General features: G+C 44.0%; 1 protein-coding gene across 2 annotated transcripts in view; it reads right to left on the bottom strand.

Annotated features, from left to right (window-relative positions):
• Positions 1-1,581: 1,581 nt before the first annotated feature.
• Positions 1,582-21,379, bottom strand: part of LOC144498823 (cleavage and polyadenylation specificity factor subunit 7-like) — an 82,263-nt gene continuing 62,465 nt past the window's right edge. The window contains exons 6-10 of one of the 2 annotated variants that reach the window (XM_078220543.1): positions 12,009-12,047; positions 11,357-11,472; positions 8,543-8,696; positions 5,713-5,903; positions 1,582-3,923 (exon numbers count right to left, since the gene is read on the bottom strand). In XM_078220543.1, coding sequence (XP_078076669.1) covers positions 5,714-5,903; positions 8,543-8,696; positions 11,357-11,472; positions 12,009-12,047 — 499 coding nt within the window. In that variant the 3' untranslated portion in view covers positions 1,582-3,923; position 5,713. The remainder of the gene's footprint in view (positions 3,924-5,712; positions 5,904-8,542; positions 8,697-11,356; positions 11,473-12,008; positions 12,048-21,379) is intronic. The other variant, XM_078220544.1, reaches the window with a different exon arrangement.

Raw genomic sequence — 21,379 nt, 5'->3', positions numbered from 1 at the left:
AAAAGCAGGATTGGAGGTGTGAATTGATGTGCATTATTTCAATTCAAGCAAAGAACAGCAATCAATATTAACCACTTTGTGCCTTGTCACAAGTCAAGAACTATGCAATTTAAGGCTGCAATTGCAATAGCAGGGAACTTTGCCTCCTGCAAACTAAATGTTGATAAATATTGACTCTGTCTACACTCCCCGTATACAAAAGTCTGTGATCACCAACCAACTCAAGAACAGCCTCTTCCCTGCTGCTATTAGACTTTTGAATGGACCTACCTTATATTAAATAAAAGCAAATTACTGCAGATGCTGGAATCTGAAAGCAAAAGAGAAAATTCTGGAAAATCTCAACAGGTCGGGCAACATCTGTAAGGAGAGAAAAGAGCTGACGTTTCGAGTCTAGATGACCCTTTGTCAAAGCTAAAAGGCTTAGAAAGTGGGAAATATTTATACTGCAGGGTGAGGGAATGAAAGATGAGTCATAGCCACAAAACCAAGGGGAAAGGCAGTCCATAGAGGGAATAAAAGGTGTGAATGGCCGAATGGCAGGGAAGCTGAAATCAGAGGGTAAGCTGTGACAGATGAAGATGTGGAGGAGAGGTGGAAGGGATGAGATGTGGGGGAGAGAGATAAAATGGAAAAAAAGCAAAGGGGAGAAAAGGCAAGGAAAGGGGGGATAAAATGGGGGGGAAGGGGGGGGGAGAGAGGAAAAATAAAGAAGACAATAAAGTAAAAGGTAGAGAAGTTAAAAGTGAAATGAAATGAAAACAGAGGGGTTGAGCTAATTATCCAAAATTGTTGAATTCGATGTTGAGGGCGGAAGGCTGCAATGTGCCTCGCTGGAAGATAAGGTGCCGTTTATCCAGTTTGCGTTGAGCTTCACTGGAACTTCTCTTTTGGCACTTTATAATAAGCTGATCTTTCTCTTCGCCCTATCTGTGACTATAACACTACATTCTGCACCCTCTCCTCTATGAACTCTATGAATGGTATGCTTTGTCGGTATAGCACGCCAAGAAACAATACATTTCACTGTATACTAATACATGTGACAACAATAAATCAAATTAAATGAACGCTAATTTGCATTTCTGCTTGAACAATCCAAATTATATGTAATCCATTTCCTGCAATTATGTCCAAAGTCCAGTCTTTTACTTGAATTTCCAAAACCTAAAAATGTCCCTCTCCCTCAGCTCTCACATTAATTTTCCCTCCCTACCACCTATCATTAAATCGTAATGACTTGGTCGAACAAATCTTGAACCTGGTTAATCCATGCCAGATCTCCATTACACAGGCTTTACAACCATCTTCATCTGTTCTTCTCTGAGCTGGGTGTGAATCCAGGCTGAGAAATTTAAGCGTTTGCGATCCACCGGGCCAAGAAAGTAGTGAAGGTCAGATTTATTAGCACACTGCACAGTAAAACAGGGTGCATGACACAGAAATGCAAGGCAATGTGTCAGTCTCAGATCCACCCCAAGACCTCAATCCAGTACATTAGGTTCACGTTTGGCAAATGTGTCTTAACAGTATGGCATTCCTCTATATAGCAAGTGGCATTCTTAAAAAAGACAGCAAGGCATCAGGAATTTACATTTTAATGCATTGGAGCATATTTTGTCACTAAAATATACATAGTAACAAGCTACAAAGAAACACTTTGTTTAAATTTCACAGTAAACGCACAAGCACAATACAAAGTCACCAACAAATCATCCTTTTTTCCTTAAATTGGTACGACTAAAAAAAATTACATTTTTCTATTTTTAAAAAACAGAAAACTGCCCCAAGTGAAGAAAGATTCAAATTCTGCATGGAATGCTGAAGCTTGTCCATCATTTTTCTTGTGTTTCCCCCAATTCCCCAGTGGTGTTGGCACCAACTGTAGTAGCACCAAGCCAGCAGGTGCCAACACAGCTGCAAATCACACAGTAGTTATGCTATTCCCGTTTCCAACTATCCAAAATAAAAGACTTAAATCAAAAACTTGAAAGAGGGGTATGGCTTGCTTCAGGAACTGAAAGAAAGTTGAACTGCAGAGCTCACTGCCAAACTTAAAGAGTTTCTCCCCATTGGCTTTGCATGTGCAATACAATGTCATCAAGGTAGCGTTTGAAGTGAATCACTTGATCGGTCAGTAACATTTATGCAGAAATCAGTTAAGTCTCAATTGCTCTTTGTAAATCCTTCATGGTCTGCGCTGCATAAGTGCCCATACAACAACTTCCATTCAAGTACCTAAAAACTAAGGTTCCAGTCAAAATGGCCATCACACACCGCCCCCATTATGTCACCATTAAAGCCATTATTGCGCAATATGCTATTCAGTCTTCTTGTACTTAGAACTGCAGAGAGCGTGCCACTCTAAAGCTGGGCATATGCAGGCGACACTTGCAAACAACTCAACACAACCACTAGTCTGGGGACTAGAAGAGCCAGGAGCAAGCAAATGCAAATGCTGCATGCAGTATTCATTTCCCACCACCAGATGTTACCAACATTCACAATTTATATTCGGAATGTAATAAGGGCATCATTCCGCAAAGTTGTTGCCAACAGGTTCCCTGTAATTCTTAACAATTTTTATTCCCACATTTCAGACCAGTTAAACTGATCGTCGTAAACATGGCTCCTTACTGCTCCTTATTTTTACAAATGGTACATCCAGTGAGATTTTCAGTAATGTAGTAGGGAATTTGGAGCAGCTAAGTAAATTTTCAGTGTACTCAGGCCACACTTTGGGGAAACTGCCCAGCGAGAGAGGATGTAAAGTACATTTCTATTACTCAAATAAATCTAAGATAGCTAACACACTTCAATTTTTTTTTTAAAAAAGCTCAACAAATGAGAGATTTTCCAGATGGCACCAAGTTGTCGGGGTCTCTCTTGCATTGTTTTGACTACAAAATGTATTATCTCATAAAAGATATTAAAAAACTTCATTTTTCTATTTTAAATTTACAACCAAAATACTTTTGCGACTCTAGCATTACAAAGCAAAAAGCATTCTGCTGACTGGATGTGATCCAAGCTAACACTATAATGCACAAAGAATGATTTGGACAACATCAGCCACTGTTCTCACACATGGGAAAAAATGTCTTTGTCAGGCTCCGAAACATTTGCAAGTCATGGCACACAGATGCAAAAAAAATGTTTTCCTGCATCCAAATGCAAAAGAATTTAAAAATGTGTTTACTCCATGACAGAGTGATGATGGTCACTATCCACTTGTACATTTGCAGCACAGAAAGTGTAAAAACATTTAGTAGGAAGATATCCCATGGCTGTTATATCCAGTGAAATCAAAAATCAGTTTACTTAGAACTTAGGAACATGGAGTGACCAGAGGAAATGTTCCAATGTTATCCACAGAAAACAAAACAAGTATCATTAGTTACAGGATTTTATTCAAGATGATGCAACCAACTGATGACATTTACCCCCTAAAGGTTTTACCAGTGATTTTCAACTGGTAATACATGTTAGGGCTCAGGCCGGTGCCCTCAGTGGGCAATGAAAAGATTGGCACGGACAATTACTGCAACCAGTCAAACATACGGCCTCCTACTGAAGACTCTCTCCAAGTCATCTGCAGCTCATAATAAAAAAGATCTTCCCAGCCAGCAACTTTTAAAGAAACTGAGGATGTAAAAAAAATGTTTAATATATAATTGTTGAACAAAAACAAGTTGTTCGACATAATAGCAGGTTTATGTTCGAGAACACCACTCCCAGCTGGAGAAATTCTTCAAGTTGCAGCTGTGTGTGTACTAACACTTCACTTTTTACAGCCCATGATGCGCACACATCTCTCCCAAGAATTCAGCTCCTTTCTTCACTCATTTCAAAATGTCTTCCTGATTTATTGTTATTTAATTTTTCTCCTGATCCAGGATCTGTACAAAGGTGAAAATTGTTCTCTACAGATTGAGGGGTTGAAGAGGAAGGGGGAGAGAGAGAATAATGCACATTAATTTACCTGGATAAGAGCTTTAGATATCAAGGCTACAGCAGTGATATCAACCATATTTATGTCCATACTCCCCCTACAGTCAGAATGATCTTCTATTTCCCTCTCTGCCAATCTCCTCTTCGGAAGGCACTGACTTTTGTTGGACTGCAGTCTCACAGGCATCAGTATCTCTGGTATGTTACGCAACTGATCATTCAACAAGTATAAGCCCAGACAGTTAATGTCAGGTTTTTTCACTGGAGGAGGAAGTCACGACTGAGTCTCAGCCTGATTTCATCTGATGTCCAGGGATTTGCACTTTCCCACAGTGGGTCATTGAATTGTGACCAGGAACAGGGAAAATGGGGGATTTTTCTACTCCCTATTGTGGAGGTTGTAGAGGTCAAATGTGGTGTCCATGTTGCTGTTCTGAATAGCAAACATAAACTGTCATTTAATTTTGAAATGTTCTGACACACTTCTACAAAGATCCATTCCACTACCTTCTATTGCTATAGCCATTTTAAGTTTGCAGGTTCATAGACTCATGTTTAAGGTGTGCAAACATATAATTATCATTTCACACCAGTAATTCCCTGGCAGATAGTCTAACTGGCATAAATGTTAAATAACTTCTTATAAACTTAGTACACAACTGGAAAGCCATCTCTTTTTTATTCAAACAATTTGAGTTTATAATCCAGAATCACTTTCCATGGAGGGTGCAGGGTGAATGGCAGAGGTATGTCCCTCAGAATTGACATTAGATTAAAGTTCAGTCCACCCCTAAGAATAGATGTTAAAGATTCCGTACATCTTTGAAGAAGTCAGGAAATGACCAAAATTTCCCCCTCATTCAACCCATCACTGCTCTTTATTGGACACTACTGGATAGAGCAGTTACTTTTTGTCCACAAACAAGGGCAGGATTTTCCCTGTGGGCTTCAGGATCTTACTATCTGGATTAAATGTGGGTCAGAAGCCGCACTTTATGTTCCTGAATGGAGAACAGTGATTAATCTGTGATTTTTCCTAGATTTGGCCAATTATTAGCCATAGGATGGGCTAGCTGTCCATTAAATGACAGTATGCCTGTTCTCAAAAATGGAAGGCCTACAGGAGGTCCTCTACCTTGGAAGCAGCAGCAAGATGCCATGCAGATAAGTGAGAGAGAGGGTGTCTCAAGATGGAAGTGCACAGTCTCCAATTTATGAAAATTCAAACTAAAAAACAGATCAAGCAGCTGGGCCATCGGTGTGTTATGGTGTGCAGTGGAGGAGGTCCAGCATAAGACAGCCTGTGGTTGCAGCTGAACCCAGACATACATAGAGGGCTCCTCAGCCAGCCTGGTGTGCTGCTTCCCCCACACCCACAGTCTGCCACAGGGTGGGGTCCTGTCCAAGCAGCTACACGATGTCCTGCCTGTGGACCTGGAGACACACTGGAAAATCCCAGCTGACCTCTGACAACTGGCATAAGTGACAATTAACATCGTGAATTGACTTACCCGCCACCCCCATCTTCTGGGTAAATAGCCAGAAACGGGATAGAGCTGGGGAACTGGCACCCGGGTTGGCGGTACAATTTTTAGTGCCATTCCACCTCCCTGCCCACCCCAACAGAGCCTAAAAATTTGGCCTCAAGAATCTCATACTGCTTGCAGTAATTCATTGTGAGAATTGCTTGAAAACATTGAAATGTAATAAGGCAATTATAATGAGGCAATTTCTGGAATGAGCTTTGTTTTCCAAACATACCTTAGCGGTGCCTATACTCTCTCTCCCGATCTCTTTCCCTGTCACGGTCCCGGTCTCTATGCCGATCCCGTTCTCTGCTTCGCTCACGATAATTATCTTCGTGTTGATCCTCACTGTGAGAGCGCTCCCTGTGCCGACGGCTTCTGTCGTGAGAACGGCTGTACTCTCGGTCTCGTGATCGATCTCTCTTTCTGTAAATGGAATAAAACAATCCAATAACTTCTGCAACTTCTATTCAGGATGCACGTTTGAATGCTTTGTATTGCGTGCAGTTCTGGTCACCTCACTATAAGAAGGATGTGGAAGCGCTGGAAAGAGTGCAAAGGAGATTTACCAGGATGCTGCCTGGTTTGGAGGGTAGGTCTTATGAGGAAAGGTTGAGGGAGCTAGGGCTGTTCTCTCTGGAGCGGAGGAGGTTGAGGGGAGACTTAATAGAGGTTTATAAAATGATGAAGGGGATAGATAGAGTGAATGTTCAAAGACTATTTCCTCGGGTGGATGGAGCTATTACAAGGGGGCATAACTATAGGGTTCATGGTGGGAGATATAGGAAGGATGTCCGAGGTAGGTTCTTTACTCAGAGAGTGGTTGGGGTATGGAATGGACTGCCTGCAGTGATAGTGGAGTCAGACACTTTAGGAACATTTAAGCGGTTATTGGATAGGCACATGGAGCACACCAGGATGATAGGGAGTGGGATAGCTTGATCTTGGTTTCAGATAAAGCTCGGCACAACATCGTGGGCCGAAGGGCCTGTTCTGTGCTGTACTGTTCTATGTTCTATGTTCCTTCAGCAAAAGTGTGTTAATCACTTAAAGGAGAAATATTAAATGATTACTTTGCCTCGATATTTATCATGGAGAGCAACGTGGTGAGCAAGACAGTAGAAGAACATAATAGCATAAAAATAGGAGCAGCAGTAGGCTGTCTGGCCCCTCGAGGATGCTCTGCCATTTATAATGATCATGGCTGATGCTCAGCCTCAATTCCACTCTTCTGTCTGATTTCCATATTCCCCGATCCCCTTTTGAGTCCAAAATTCGATTGATTATGCCCAGTAACTGAACATCCACAGCTCATTCTGTCAGCTCCCCCAAACAATAATAATTGGGCGGCACGGTGGCACAGTGATTAGCACTGCTGCCTCACAGCGCCAGAGACCCGAGTTCGATTCCCGCCTTGGGTCACTGTCTGTGTGGCGTCTGCACGTTCTCCCCATGTTTCCGTGGGTTCCTCCAGGTGCTCCAGTTTCTTCCCACAGTCCGAAAGATGTGCTGGTTAGATGCATTGGCCATGCTAAATTCTCCCTCAGTGTACCCGAACAGGTGCTGGAGTGTGGTGACTGGGGGATTTTCACAGTAACTTCATTGCAGTGTTAATGTAAGCCTACTTGTGACTAATAAATAAACGTATAAACCCAATAACAGTGCCAATACGAGCTTGTGACACAATAAATTATTTGGGAACACAGGAACAGGCGTTGGCCATTTAGCCTGAGCTTGTTCATTAGTGTGATCACGGCTAATCTGCGACTTAACTCTAAATGACAGATGCTCATCTTTTCCTATATCCCTTAATACCTTTGACGAACAAAAATCTTTCAATCTCAGTTTTAACATTAACAATTGACCCAACATCAATTGCTATTTTCAGGAATGTATCCTGAACTTCGACTACCCTTTGTGTGAAGAAGAGAGATTTGGATAAGCTGAGCGAGTGGGCGAGGATCTGGCAGATGGAATATAACGTTAGCAAATGTGAGGTTATCCACTTTGGAAGAAATAGTAGTAAATTGGAATATTATTTAAATGGAGAAAAATTACATTGTGCGACTGTGCAGAGGGACCTGGGGGTCCTTGTGCACGAATCGCAAAAACTCAGTCTGCAGGTGCAGCAGGTGATCAAGAAGGCGAATGGAATGTTGGCCTTTATCGCGAGGGGGATAGAATATAAAAGCAGGGAGGTCTTGTTGCAACTGTACAAGGCACTGGTGAGGCCGCAACTGGAGTACTATGTGCAGTTTTGGTCCCCTTATTTGCGAAAGGATATATTGGCCTTGGAGGGAGTGCAGAGAAGGTTCACCAGGTTGATACCGGAGATGAGGGGTGTAGCTTATGAGGAGAGATTAAACAGATTGGGTCTGTACTCGTTGGAGTTTAGAAGGATGAGGGGTGATCTTATAGAGACATATAAGATAATGAAGAGGCTGGATAGGGTAGAGGTGGAGAGATTCTTTCCACTTAGAATGGAAACCAGAACTAGAGGGCACAGCCTCAAAATAAGGGGGGGCCGGTTCAGAACAGAGTTGAGGGGGAACTTCTTCTCTCAGAGGGTAGTGAATCTCTGGAATTCTCTGCCCATTGAAGTGGTGGAGGCTTCCTCGTTGAATATGTTTAAATCACGGGTAGATAGTTTTCTGATCGATAAGGGAATTAGGGGATATGGGGAGCAGGCGGGTAAGTGGAACTGATTCGCTTCAGATCAGCCATGATCTTGTTGAATGGCGGGGCAGGCTCGAAGGGCCAAATGGCCTACTCCTGCTCCTATTTCTTATGTTCTTATGTTCTTAAGTGCTTCTTCATTTTGCTCATAAGATTTCTGGTTTTAATTTTTAGACTATTCCCCCAGTGTTCTAAACTGGCAGAAATAATTTGTTTTGCCCGTAATATCTTGAAATCGTTAATCAAATTACCCTATAACTTTCTAAAGTGTTGAATGTTTTGCTGAGCAAGAATAGCAGCAATTTTCCTGCCCATATTAGTGGCATTGCATGGACAAGTGACAGCAGTTTCAACTAAGACAATTGAGCCGATGCTTATTATCTGCTTACCTGGATCCTGACCCATATGACTTGGATTCAATCCCGTGGAGGCAGTCCTGTAGGGAGCTGACCAGAACCTTGCAGCGGTCATCTGCTGCGACTTTTGACTGTCTAATCAGGGCAATGGCCGTAAGCAGTGTCTCAATTGCATTCCCATAGTCACCTGCATAACACAAATATTGAGAAATTGATCCTACTTCAAAACTCTACACCGGTGCACAAGTTAATGCATCTATAGCATTATCCTGGAGGAATTTAAATAGCAGGAATTGGGCCAGATGTGGCCATTGAGAGCTGGCAGTACAACCACAAGGCCCAGATAGTTCAGTCTTATTTTCGTTTAAGCATTATTTCCTAATCCAAAGGCGTGCAGGTTAGGTAGATTGGCTATGTCAAATTGCCCCTTAGTGTCTAAAGGTGTGTAGATTAGGGGGATTAGCAGGTTACGGGGATAAGATGGGGGAGTGGACCTGGTTAAAATGCTCTGTCGGAGAGTTGGTGCAGATTCGATGAGCCGAATGGCCTCCTTCTGCACTGCAGGGATTCGATGATAATTTTCTATTTGAATGTTGCAATTCAGGAAGTTTGAAAGGACTATTCTTCCTATTGTTGCCTCATTGATGATTGAATTGTAAACCAGAATATTGAGGTCTGTTAGTAATCTGAGATATATGGGAATTAACTGGAACACAAACTGTCCTCATTCGAAGGCTCTCTTCTACTATCCAGTTTGGTGGTATTGCCTTCACCTTGTTTCGCAGCTCTAATGGTGGTTTCTCTTCTTGCCCTGGATGGTTGCCCATAGAGTTCCCCAACGACCCATCCTTAGCCACCTCCTCTTCCTCTCTATGTGCTGCCTCTTGATGAAATTATCCATAGATAAAGATCAGCTGGCACATATATGTGGGTGGCACGATGGTACAGCACCAGAGACCCAGGTTCAATTCTGGTCATCGGTAACTGTCTGCATGGAGTTTGCACGTTCTCCTCATGCCTGCTTGGAATTCCTCCGGGTGCTCCGGTTTCCTCCCACAGTCCAAAAACATGTGCAGGTTAGATGGATTGGCCATGCTAAATTGTCCCTTAGTGTTTCTGATGTGTAGGTTAGGAGGGTTAGCAGGGAAAATATGTGGGGGTTGCGGGGATAGAGCCTGGGTGGGATGCTTTGTCGGGGAGTCAGTGCAGACTCAATGGGCTGAATGGCCTCCTTCTGCACTGTAGGGATTCTATGATATGCTGTTGCCAGTTCTACCTCTCCACTACCTTTTCAAACCCTCCTTTACTGTTCAGTACTGGTCCAGAATGCAGTCTTGGGTAAACCGTAATTTTGTTCAGCTAAACATTGAGAAGATTAAAGCTGTCATTTTCAGCCCCCTTCTACTCTGTAACCTCACCACAAATTGCATTGCCCTTCCTAGCAACCATTTCAGGCAGAACTAGACTGTTCATAACCATAGCATTCTGATAAAAGCTGACCTGAACATTCTACCTCATATCCTCTCCATCACTAAGGCTGGCGACTTCCAGTTCCTATATCAACCCATCTGCTGCAACCCTCATGAAGGCTTTTGTCACCGCCAGATTCAGTTTCTCCAATGTTCTTGTGGCTCGGCTCCCTTTTTTCACCTTATATAATCAGCTAATCTAAAACTCAACTGGAAATATGTTACCACCATTGCTCTTTTCCAACTGACTTACATTGGCTCCTGGTCTCTAATTCAAAGTTTCCATCCTCATTATTAAATCCTTCCATGTCTCACCCACCCTATCTTTGTAATTTCCTCCAGCATTACAATAAGCACCCACCCGTGGCTAAAGCTGTTATGCACCCCTCTTTGCTACATCATTAGCCTTCAGTTGCCTGGACTAGAATACTCTCTCCAAACTTTTCTGACTCTTTTCCTATAAGGCCCCCTTAAATAAACCATCGCTTTAGTCAAGTTTCTTTGTCATCTCTGCTAATTTCTGCTTTTCTGGCTCTGTGTCTATTTTTAAGTTATGCCATTGTGAAATATCTTGGGACACCGTCCAATCATGAAATTGCTAAATAAATGTGCATTGGTGTGTACCCAATGCTTTATGTGGTCCATATTCGCTTGGTGGCCTTTTGGCTAAGATCAAGTGTCAGATCAAGCCCAAGATGGGGTGCAATGCCTTATCTTGTCAGCTCGGATCTTGTTTGTCCCTTTTATGGGGACCTTGAATTGGATTCACTTGGATTTTGAATTTGGCTTTTGGAGCAAGCAAGGAATGGATGGGTTTGCCTGGTCCATTCTGAGCATTGGCTTAGTAACTTTAAGGATGGAGTAAAAATTTAAAGATAAAGGTTTGGACATCTCTATGTTGGCCAACCCATAATCTTTCAGAAGCTGCAACATTCTTGGTACTTTGTTGTTATATCTGGGCTTCTTCACAAAACTGACAAAACATAACCATGTCCTCATTTACATTGCACATTGCCTGCAGATTGGGTATATATAGGACCTCAGGAAGCATAGGTATGGCACTGGCACACAATGGGTAGCTTTGATAGATAACATTCAATAAAACTTTCCTTTCTTGTTCCTCCTAAGCTCAGATACATCATCATCTTCTCTCCATCTTCACTTTGTTGAAATGAAGGCTCAACACAATGTGCCCACTGAGTTCTGAAAATGCCCAAGCTCTACATGTATCACCACCTGAGGTGGGCAGGGTGAGAGCACAGGACAGTGGGCATTTTACTGATACTTCTGCTCTGAATTCCTCACAGATGAGTACAGTTTTGTAGTTATTAGTGCACTGGAATTGAGTGGAAAGGCCTGCAGCTACTGAATCACCAACCTGTGCTGGCTCCAGCCACAGCTTTGGAGATGGCACTGCTAGATATCGCTCGGTTCTTGTTCATCATTTCTTCAAACTCTGCTTCGCTCAGAGGAGGACTGCTGGGGTCAGGATCTCTGCAAGAACAAAGCATCTCATTGTTGACATATAAATCAAAATAAAACAGCAGTCACCTCAGATATTATGCTACACAAACGTCACATCCAGAAAGTTTGACTGATACGTGGGCAGAAAATGAGGACTTGGCCATTAACGACCCAGTGGCCTGGCTTTTCACTTTATATTTAAAACATCAACCCCACTGGCTCAGTGCTCCACATGCCTATGGGCCTCCATTCATAGCTTGTCTCACCAGCTGATATCAGAGATGATCCCTCTCTTTCCTTGCCCTCCAGCAGAAGAAAGTGAGAAAACTCTATTATGAGGAAAGATTATCCCAGCTTCCATACTGCAAATGAAAGCATCCAATTAAAATATTTGATAGATCTATTGGTCTGGTTGTTTTAATCTCCAATCCATGCAGAACATTTGGACTCCACAGTTGTATGGCAATTGTTTAGAGGAATTGCAGGCTTGGGCCCGAGTCTCGTTAGTCTATAATGCAGCATAAAGCTGGTTGGGCCAAATAACCTATTTCTTTGCTGCAACATACCTTGATTTGTTGTTCAGTGTGTCTGTCAAGAACAGCAACCTTAAAAACATAGACACACACAGAAAGAAAGTTCATTATTCCCCACTACTTTTTCTGAACATGAGATAACCTTAACAGTCAAACAACTGTCATTCGCAAGAAACATTGAACAACATCATCAACTAGCCATTAATTAACCATGAAATGCTTATTTAGACCATTTAGACCACAGTGACAGGGCAGGTTAGTACAGAAACATAAGAACTAGGAAGCAAGAGTAGGCAATTCAGCCACTCCAGCCTGCTCCACCATTCAATACAATCATGGCTGATCTTGTCTCAGCCTCAACTGCACTTTCCTGCCCATTCTCTATAATCCTTCAACCCATTATTAATTAAAGATCTGTCTATCTCTTCCTTACATTTATCATAGAATCCCTACAGTGCAGAAAGAGGCAACTCGGCCCATCGAGTCTGCACCGACTCTCCGACAGAGCATCTTATCCAGGCTCTATCCCTTTAACCCCACATATTTACCCCTCTAATTCCCCTAACCTATACATCTTGGGATACCAAGACGTAATTTAGCATGGCCAATCTACCTAATCTGCACTTCTTGGGACTGCGGGAGGAAACTGGAGGGTCCGGTGGAAGCCCATGCAGGCACGAGGAGAATGTGCAAATTCCATATAGACAGTCACCCAAGGCCAGAATTGAACCTGGGTCCCTGGCGCTGTGAGGCAGCAGTGCTAACCACTGTGCTGGTGCCAATGTCCCAGCATCCACCATATTATGTGATTGTGAATTCCACAGATTCACGACCGTTTGAGAGAAGTAATTTCTCCTCATCTCTGTTTTAAATCTGCTATCCTTTATCCTAAAACTATGACCTCTCATTATAAATTGCCTCACAAGAGGAAACATTCTCTCGATATCTATCCTGTCAATCACCTTGAGCATCTCATATACCTCAAATAGGTCTCCCCTCATTCTTCTAAACTCCAGAGAGTACAGGCCTAAACTGCTCAGCCTTTCTTCAAAGATAAACCCCTCGTCTCTGGCATTAATCTAGTGAACCACCTCTGAACTGCCTTCAGTACAACTATATCCCTCCTCAAGTAAGGGGACCAAAACTGTGCACAATACTCCAGATGTGGTCTAATGCCTTGCACACAAATGTACAAATCCCAGATTACATGTGAACAATGTCAAAGGAAAGTAGTTAGTATACCTCCCTCTCTGGGCATCATATTGTTGTGGGAAAATCACCACTCAGAGTCAGATTTAATGATTCAACATGCAGTTTATCGGACAAAGCTTTGGGAGAAGCGCTGGGCTCTCCGCAGTGCACGCAGTCACCTTCTCAACTTTAAAATGGCAGCTGAGCTTCTTTTATACATTTTCAAATAGTGGACAAGTACAGACATGAGCAGTTATCACATCGTTATACATTTATGCCCCTCTTACAACGACTGATCTGGTTAACAAAACTCATTGTTTTGGTTCTGCCTTATCTCAAGCTAAGGTGATCATCTGGGCCTCAAGGTCTGATTTATTTCCTGTAGTAATTAGACACTAACAGGATTTAACTCGTTGTGCAATGCCTGTGCCTAAGTCAGCACATCTTAATGTCTTTTCACAGAGTCCATTTTGAGCCAGGTAACCATTTTGTATCTTTTAATTTCGAGTTTACTCCAACAATTCCCCCCTTTTGGTCAGGATTATGCTCTAATAATCTGATAGACCAACAATAGCAGTATCGTGGGTCCGGCAATTGATATGCCTGACCCGTAACCAACAGGTTATGCATTCACAGGTAGACTTCCATCTTCTCGCCCTTTCCTTCATTGTCGTTGTCTTCCTCAGTGACTTCGGGTGTTCTTCTTCGGTGACCACACTGGCCCCTGGCACAATCCGAGCCATCATGACTTTACAGCAGATATTAAAACATCCGACAATCAGGCAACAGACAATTATTATTACAACGAGAATAATTAGTCCATGCATTAAATAAGACCCCCAGGATCCCCCCAAAAACCATTCGAGCCAGCTATTCCCCTTCTTGGGGCCTTGTCTAAAGTCATCGAGCTGCTTTCTTATGTCATTAATGGCTTGGGTGATGTTGTAGGATTCATCTGTAACATGCGTTATACATTTGTCTCCTATTATTGTGCATACTCCCCCCTAACTGATAATCTACGGCATAGCGGGTCTGCTGCGCGTATAATCTTAATTCAGCCAGTTCTTGGTTGACGGCCTCCAGTGCTTTTGATGTGCTGTTTCCCAGAATGGTTAATCCACAGATAAGATGGTTTCTATTTTTGGCACTAATTATTCCTGCTGTTCTCCCCAGAGACAGGGCCCCAATAAACCCGTAGCCGAGTGACGATCCCAGTGTGACCGGGACCTCCCAATCGGCACAGAATTCCTTGCTGATGGCCCGGGTCACTATCTTTCTCCGGGTATGCCCTTTTTGAGGGCATGGGACAGTGAGGGGTCCTATTGATCCTACTGCAAAGAGGACCGGGAGGGTTGGTGTCGCTGTCGTGAAGGTGCCGTTGAGGAGGAACACAAATCCCTTCTTGGCTCGGTAACATTTAATATCCTGGTTATTAGTCTGTACGAACTGTATATACCATCAGTTGCTCGGTTCACTTGACTTTCTGCCCGATCCTACCAATTGGTACGTATCAAATGGGTCTGTCCATGTGGCTGAGCTGACATGAGTCCCATTACACTGACCACAAATGAATTGCCTTCCCGCGGTCACGTTCAGGCATCTTTGCTTGTTACAGGTACAAGTAAACTGGCCTCTGTTTACCCGACAATGCTGATGGACACACTGCATCTGTATACAGGAAACATTCTTGGGGACCAAGGCATATGCACACCCCCATCCCTGCCCCGAGAAGCAAAGTGGGTAGCTTGCATCATCTGAGCATACTCTTCCTCCCAATCCCTGGAGTCCCCTGCACACAGGATCTGCGGAGTTTATTAGTTCCACACATCTTCCCTGTATACCCCTTTTATATTTGCCTGTTTATCCTTTACAGGGTGCGTCCGAGGTATCTGCCGTATATAAGTCATGGGGGGTCCACCCAGGGGTGGCCACAAATAGGGCCTCTACAGATTGGGCTAGCGGGTAACACACGGTTCGATTACCGTGTAAATGTACATGAGCCTTGTAAAATAAGTTATCTTCTAGCCCTGTCAATCTTACAATCGTGACAACATAGAGTGATGCAATTATATGTGCTATCCTAGACATGTTCGCAACAGGCAAGTATTAATCTTATTACTCTATATTAACAACTTCCCAAAGACTGTATTGCCAACCCGAACGCGTCAGTTAATCTTGCTTGTAGTCGTCACCTGTTTTGGGGAAAGCACTCTGGTCACTTTATGGCTTACTTGTTAATATCACTCATTCGTTTCTTTGTATAATTTCAGCTGGGTCCAATGTTTCCATACACCTTTCCCCCTTATGTCCAGACAGGCACAGGTATCTCCACTAATTATGACCTCATATGGCCCATTCCATTTTGGTGCAAACCCTGGTTTTTCAGGTAATGTTTTTACCATGACGCGACTTCCCGCTGTTGGGACGTCAGGGAGCATTTCAAACTCTCTCTGTGCGTCTCTTTCTTCCTGATTATCCCTTACTAATTTACGCATTCCTTTTAGTTGGGCGCTTAGTTCCAAAACATATCATTTAATTTTGTCTTTTAATGGGCCTACATCGGCCCCACCTGTTATGATGTTTTCTGATAATTGCATTGCCCTTGCTGTCATTAGTTCATAAGGGGTTAATCTGGTTGTCCGGTTTGTGGTGGCTCTTAACCTCATTAATATAGTAGGCAATACTTCTGTCCACGTATTTCCTGACATTCGCATGGCCTTGACCAGGGCATTCTTAAGGGTTCTGTTCATGCGTTCCACCATTCCAGAACTCTGCGGGTGGTAAGGGATGTGGAATTTTTGTTTTATTCCCATCAGTTGGCACACTGTTTTTACCACCTTTCCGGTGAAGTGCGTCCCTTGATCTGAATCAATTTGTATGGGTATTCCCCATCTAGGGATTACCTCCTCCGCCAATATTCTAGCCACCGTGGTAGCAGTACAATTCCTGGTAGGGAATGCTTCTACCCACCTGGTAAACTGGTCTATAATAACCAGACAATAGGTTTTGCCATGGGATTGTGGTAGTGGCCCTGTGAAATCTATTTGCAGATGTTCCCAGGGTCCCTTTGGTCGGGGCTGGTGTCCCATCTTAATTTTTATAGGTCGACCGGGGTTGTATTGCGCGCATGTCACGCATCGGTGACAATGTCGGGCCATGTCCCTCCCCATTCCTTTCCACCACCATTCTTTTCCTATACTAGTTGCTATGGCCTCTCTTCCCGCATGTGAGAGTCCATGATGTAGTTCCAAGAGGGTGTTTTGTATGCACTCCAGCGCCATTACCTTGTCATTGCGTCTCCAAACATTATCAGTCCCTCTGCTCGCTCCTTGTGCTCCCCACTTACCCTTTTCTTCTTCCGAGGTATCTTCATATAAGTCCTGAATATCTATTTCGTCTCCTGTCTGGCCTGTTACTGCTATTGGCAGCTCGCCAACTGCCTCCTGTTCTAATGCTAATTGCGCTGCTCTATCTGCGGCTTGGTTCCGTTTGTAATTTAACCAATCGGGGTTATTCCTTTCTGGTTCCTTCTGGTGTACTTTAATTTTTATTACTGCCGCTTCTCGGGGTCTCTCGCTGGCCTTTAGGAATGCCTCGATCCTTTGTTGGTGTTTAATAGGAGTTTCTCCCGTAGTTACAAACCCCCTTCTACCCCATGCCGTCATATAATCGTGTATTACGCCGAATGCGTACCTACTATCGGTATATATATTTACCGTTTTTCCTTCGGACAATTCTAGTGCCTTTGTGAGTGCCACTAGTTCCGCCACCTGCGCGGATAGACCTCCGTCAATTCTTTCTGACTTTACCGTTTCCATTTACTACTGCCCACCCTGTCCAGGGTGATCCTTCCACGTATTTACGTGAGCCATCTTCAAAGTGGGTCTCTTCCGCTGTTGCTAAAGGTACATCCTTTACTCTACCTTCGTCTATATCCATATCTACGTCTCCACAGTTATGTGGTTCTCCTGCATCCAAAATTCCTTCTGCTAGGTTATCTCCTGTGTCTCTTACTATTATAACTGATTTGCTGGGAGGTAGGAGGGTGGCTTCCCACTTAGCCCTTCTCATGTTCGAGACAGACCTTAACTTTCCTGTATTCAGCATTTCCACCAAGGTGTGTTTGGTGTGGAGGATTATGTTCCCTGTCATTATTATCGGTTCGCTAACCTTTACGGCCCAGGCAGCGCAATCCAAGGTGGCCATGCACCTTGGCAGTCCGGTTACTACTGGCCCTTCTGCTGTTGAATAGTAACCTATGGGTCACCGTTTATCGCCATGATCTTGCGTTACTACTGCAGAATAGAACCCCCCTTCATTATTACAGTGTATGTGGAAATCTTTATTGGAATCTGGTAGTCCCAGTCCGGGGGCTGATATCAGTTCTGCCTTTAACTTATTCTAGGCCTCTTCTTGCTCAGGTCCCCATTCTATGGAGTTTAAAGCTGGTTTTCCCCCTTTAACTAGCCTCTGTATAGGCTCTGCCAATTTTGCGAATTCCGGGATAAAACTTCGGCTATAATTAAACAGTCCCAGCACCTTCCTGACTCCTCTTACAGTGACTGGCCGCGGCATTTGTTATATTGCCTTCTTTCAGCATCTTTTTAAGCCCTTGTGATATTAAGTGTCCTAGGTACAGGACTTGCGCTTTCCCGATTTGTGCCTTTTTGGGGCTCACCTTTAACCCTGTGGTTTTCAGTTCATTCAACACTAGATATAGTGCTCCCTGATGTCCCGACTTAGATTCTGAGGCTAATAATATATCATCCACGTATTGTAGAATCGTGCTACCCTCTGGTAGTTCTACCCTTTTCAGGATGTCACTCATTACTCGATGGAAGATGGCGGGACTATTGTGGAATCCCTGCGGTAGGCAAGTCCAAGTGTACTGTTTGTCTCTCACCGTAAATGCGAATTTGTCTTGGGATTTGGGATCCAAGGGTAGGGACCAGAATCCATTGGCTATAGCTAATACGGTAAAGATTTATGCTCCGGTGACAATCCATTCAGGATTGTCGAGGGGCTTGCTACAATGGGGTGCAATTTGGACGTGACTTTATTGAGGCCGGTGTAGTCTATCGTGAGCCTGTCGCTTCCGTCGGGTTTGCTCACTGGCCAGGTAGGGGAGTTAGTGGTACTCGTAGTTTCCCTCAGGATTCCTTTCTCCACTAACCCTTTAACTATTTCTACTACAGCTGCCTTTGTTTCCGGTTTTATCGGGTATTGTCGCTGGGGCTTATGCTCCGGTTCAGGCACCTTTATCGGGTCAGTTTTGGTTAGGCCAGTGTCTAATTTCGTTTCGGCCCATACTCCGGGGACGGAGGCACAGATGGCTCCAAACCCCTTTTTTTCTAGTCGCCAATCCCTGGTGGTGGCTGTGGCCACCTTGATAGTCTCGAGGTGACTCGTGAGTTTTCCCATTCCGGTTTTCCGGCCGTCCTGTTTCGGCCAGATTAGCTCTCCCTTCCCACGGTCAATCAAAATTTCATACTCCTTCATTAAATCATTTCCCATTATTGTACCCTCGTTATTTTTACATACATAGAATCTCTCAGGTATATACAAATTATTTATTTCTACTCACGTGGTCTCGCTCAGGTAGGCGGGTGTTTTGTTCCCTCCTATCCCTGTTAGATAAATCATCCTACTTGTAGTGGGTAGAGGAAGGTCGGTGACAGATATGGATGCTCCTGTGTCCACCAGCATCTCACATCGCCTGCCCCCTACTAGTGCAGACACATAGATCCTTCCCTCCTTTTTACCCTTATGAATGGGGGCTGCAGGCCGTCAGTCTTGCTGATCTCGGAGGTTCCTTAGTTCCTCCAATTCTGCTGTGGACATGGATCGGGGCGGGGGTCTCCCATGTTTGCCCCAACATATTGCTTCCGTGTGTCCATTTTTATTACAATAATTACAATGTCTCCCACTGTTTCCAAATTTATTTCCTTTCCTTGGGATCCGGCACTCCTTTGCAAAGTGCCCTTGTCGGCCGCAATTGTGACAGGTCAGTTTGGGCTTAGTTCCGCTCCCGCTACTGTTGGCAGCTACTCTTTCCTGTTTTATCTTTGTCTGAGATTTCTCCTCCCCCACTCCGTGTACGCCGCTAGCCCATTCCACCAGTTCATCATAATCCTGGGACATGATCACTCCCATTTTTAAGATGGTCTGGTGGGCGCTGGAGAGCCCATCCTTGAAAGCCTGGATAAAGGCTCGATCCCCACGAGTGGGGTTTCCTTGCCCTGAGCATTCCTGGTATACTTGGAACAATCGTTCCCCATATTCAGAAGCCCCTTCCCCCTTTTGTTGCTTGGTCGTTGTGATTTTACTCCAATTGTTCGGGGCATTTCCTAAAACTTTCTGGACTTCCGTTTTAAACAGGGCGAAGAGTGCCTGTTGGGCATCTATTTCTGCTGTTAGGGCTACTACGTGTGTCAAACGTCCCCCACTGTAGTCTTGTGCCGGGGGAATGGCGGGCCCTCCGGCTACCTGCCTCCATTTATCCGCTGGACATGCGGCCCTAACCAATTGGTGTATGTCCCTTAAGTGCAGTTGGTGTCCTACCCAAACCGTATCTAATTCTTCCCAAAATTTCGTATTTGCGTTTCTAAGTTGTAGTTTACCCAGGGAGGCCATTATCTGCTGTCTTTCGCCCGGGGTGAATAGTTTGTAATTTGCTTTTGACTGCGCGTCCGTTCCCCCTCGGGTTACTGGTGCCAAGTTGTGTTCTAGAGCTTCCCCTTCCTCTGGAGGGGCGGTTGGTCCCTGTTGTGTGGACTCACAAGGGGACAGAGGAACAGTTTCCCCTCCCCATTGATTCTCCTCTAATACTCGATTCCTTTTCTCCAATTCCCTTACTCTGGATTCTAATTTTTTAATTTTATCCTTATCTTCGTTCCACTTTTTAGTGGAGGCGACTACTTGTTCAATTAGTCCAGCTAATTGATGGACTAATAATACCCCTGCTTTTTTTGTTTAGTCTCTCTTTTCCCCATCTACCCACTTTCTCTGTTGTTCTAAGGTCTGAGAAACATCCCAGCCATCCCTTTGCATCTTCTTAATCAACGAGTGTCTGTCTGTCATATATTTATCAATAAGGGAACCCACAGGTCCCCACTTACTTTCTCTACCTGCCATCTTGCAGACTTCTACGCCCCAGCCACGATTACCTCCTCAGCAATATGTTTTCTCCACCATTGGGGTTTCTATTTATACTCACGGCCACGATTACCTCCTCGGCAATGTGTTTCCTCCACCGGAGTCTGGCTGTAGGTCAGGGTGATCAGCTCCTTACCGCACCGCTTTACAACGAGACAGACAAGTACACAAACTACACTAACTTTTATGCAAACAGGTGGCAAACTCTGCGTTTGTTCGCCACTACAGAGTTTGATGCTAAATGACCTTTATCACTTGTGCTTCACGATCCTAAGTGCCTTGGTGCCTCTACGCCCACTTCAGGATCCCGACCTTTGCGTGGGGGATTTCCCCTCTTAACAACCGGTCTAAGGCTGCACGTTTGAGACAGGCACTTCCTTGTCCTTAGTCGATCAGCACAAGCAATCAATTCCTGTTTCTATCCGATAGTCCCATAAATTCCCCTAATTTTCACCCATTTTTAACTGCATTGTTGGCTCAGTCTGACTCCCACAGGTTCAATAATCTCTACTCCAGTTCACTGATCGAGGCCAACCGATCAACTCACCAGCAGTGAGATCCTGCCGACTACGCCAATTTGTTGTGGGAAAATCACCACTCAGAGTCAGATTTAAAGATTCAACATGCAGTTTATCGGACAAAGCTTTGGGAGAAGCGCTGGGCTCTCCGCAGTGCACGCAGTCACCTTCTCAACTTTAAAATGGCAGCTGAACTTCTTTTATACATTTTCAAATAGCGGCCAAGTACAGACATGAGCAGTTATCACATCGTTATACATTTCGGAGAGTAGACAAGTAGGAACATTAGCAGTTATCACATCGTTATACATTTTGGAGAGTAGACAAGTACGGACATTAGCAGTTATCACATCGTTTTACATTTATGCCCCTCTTTCAATGACTGATCTTGTTAACAAAACTCATTGTTTTAGTTCTGCCTTATCTTAAGCTATGGTGATCATCTGGGCCTCAAGGTCTGATTTATTTCCTGTAGTAATTAGACACTAACAGGATTTAACTCATTGTGCAATGTCTGTGCCTAAGTCAGCACATCTTAAT

This window comes from Mustelus asterias, chromosome 9 (assembly GCF_964213995.1).
Source record: "Mustelus asterias chromosome 9, sMusAst1.hap1.1, whole genome shotgun sequence".
Taxonomy (NCBI): Eukaryota; Metazoa; Chordata; class Chondrichthyes; order Carcharhiniformes; family Triakidae; genus Mustelus; species Mustelus asterias.
The sequence above is the reverse complement of the archived record's forward strand: the minus strand, read 5'-3'. Positions and strand labels throughout refer to the sequence as shown.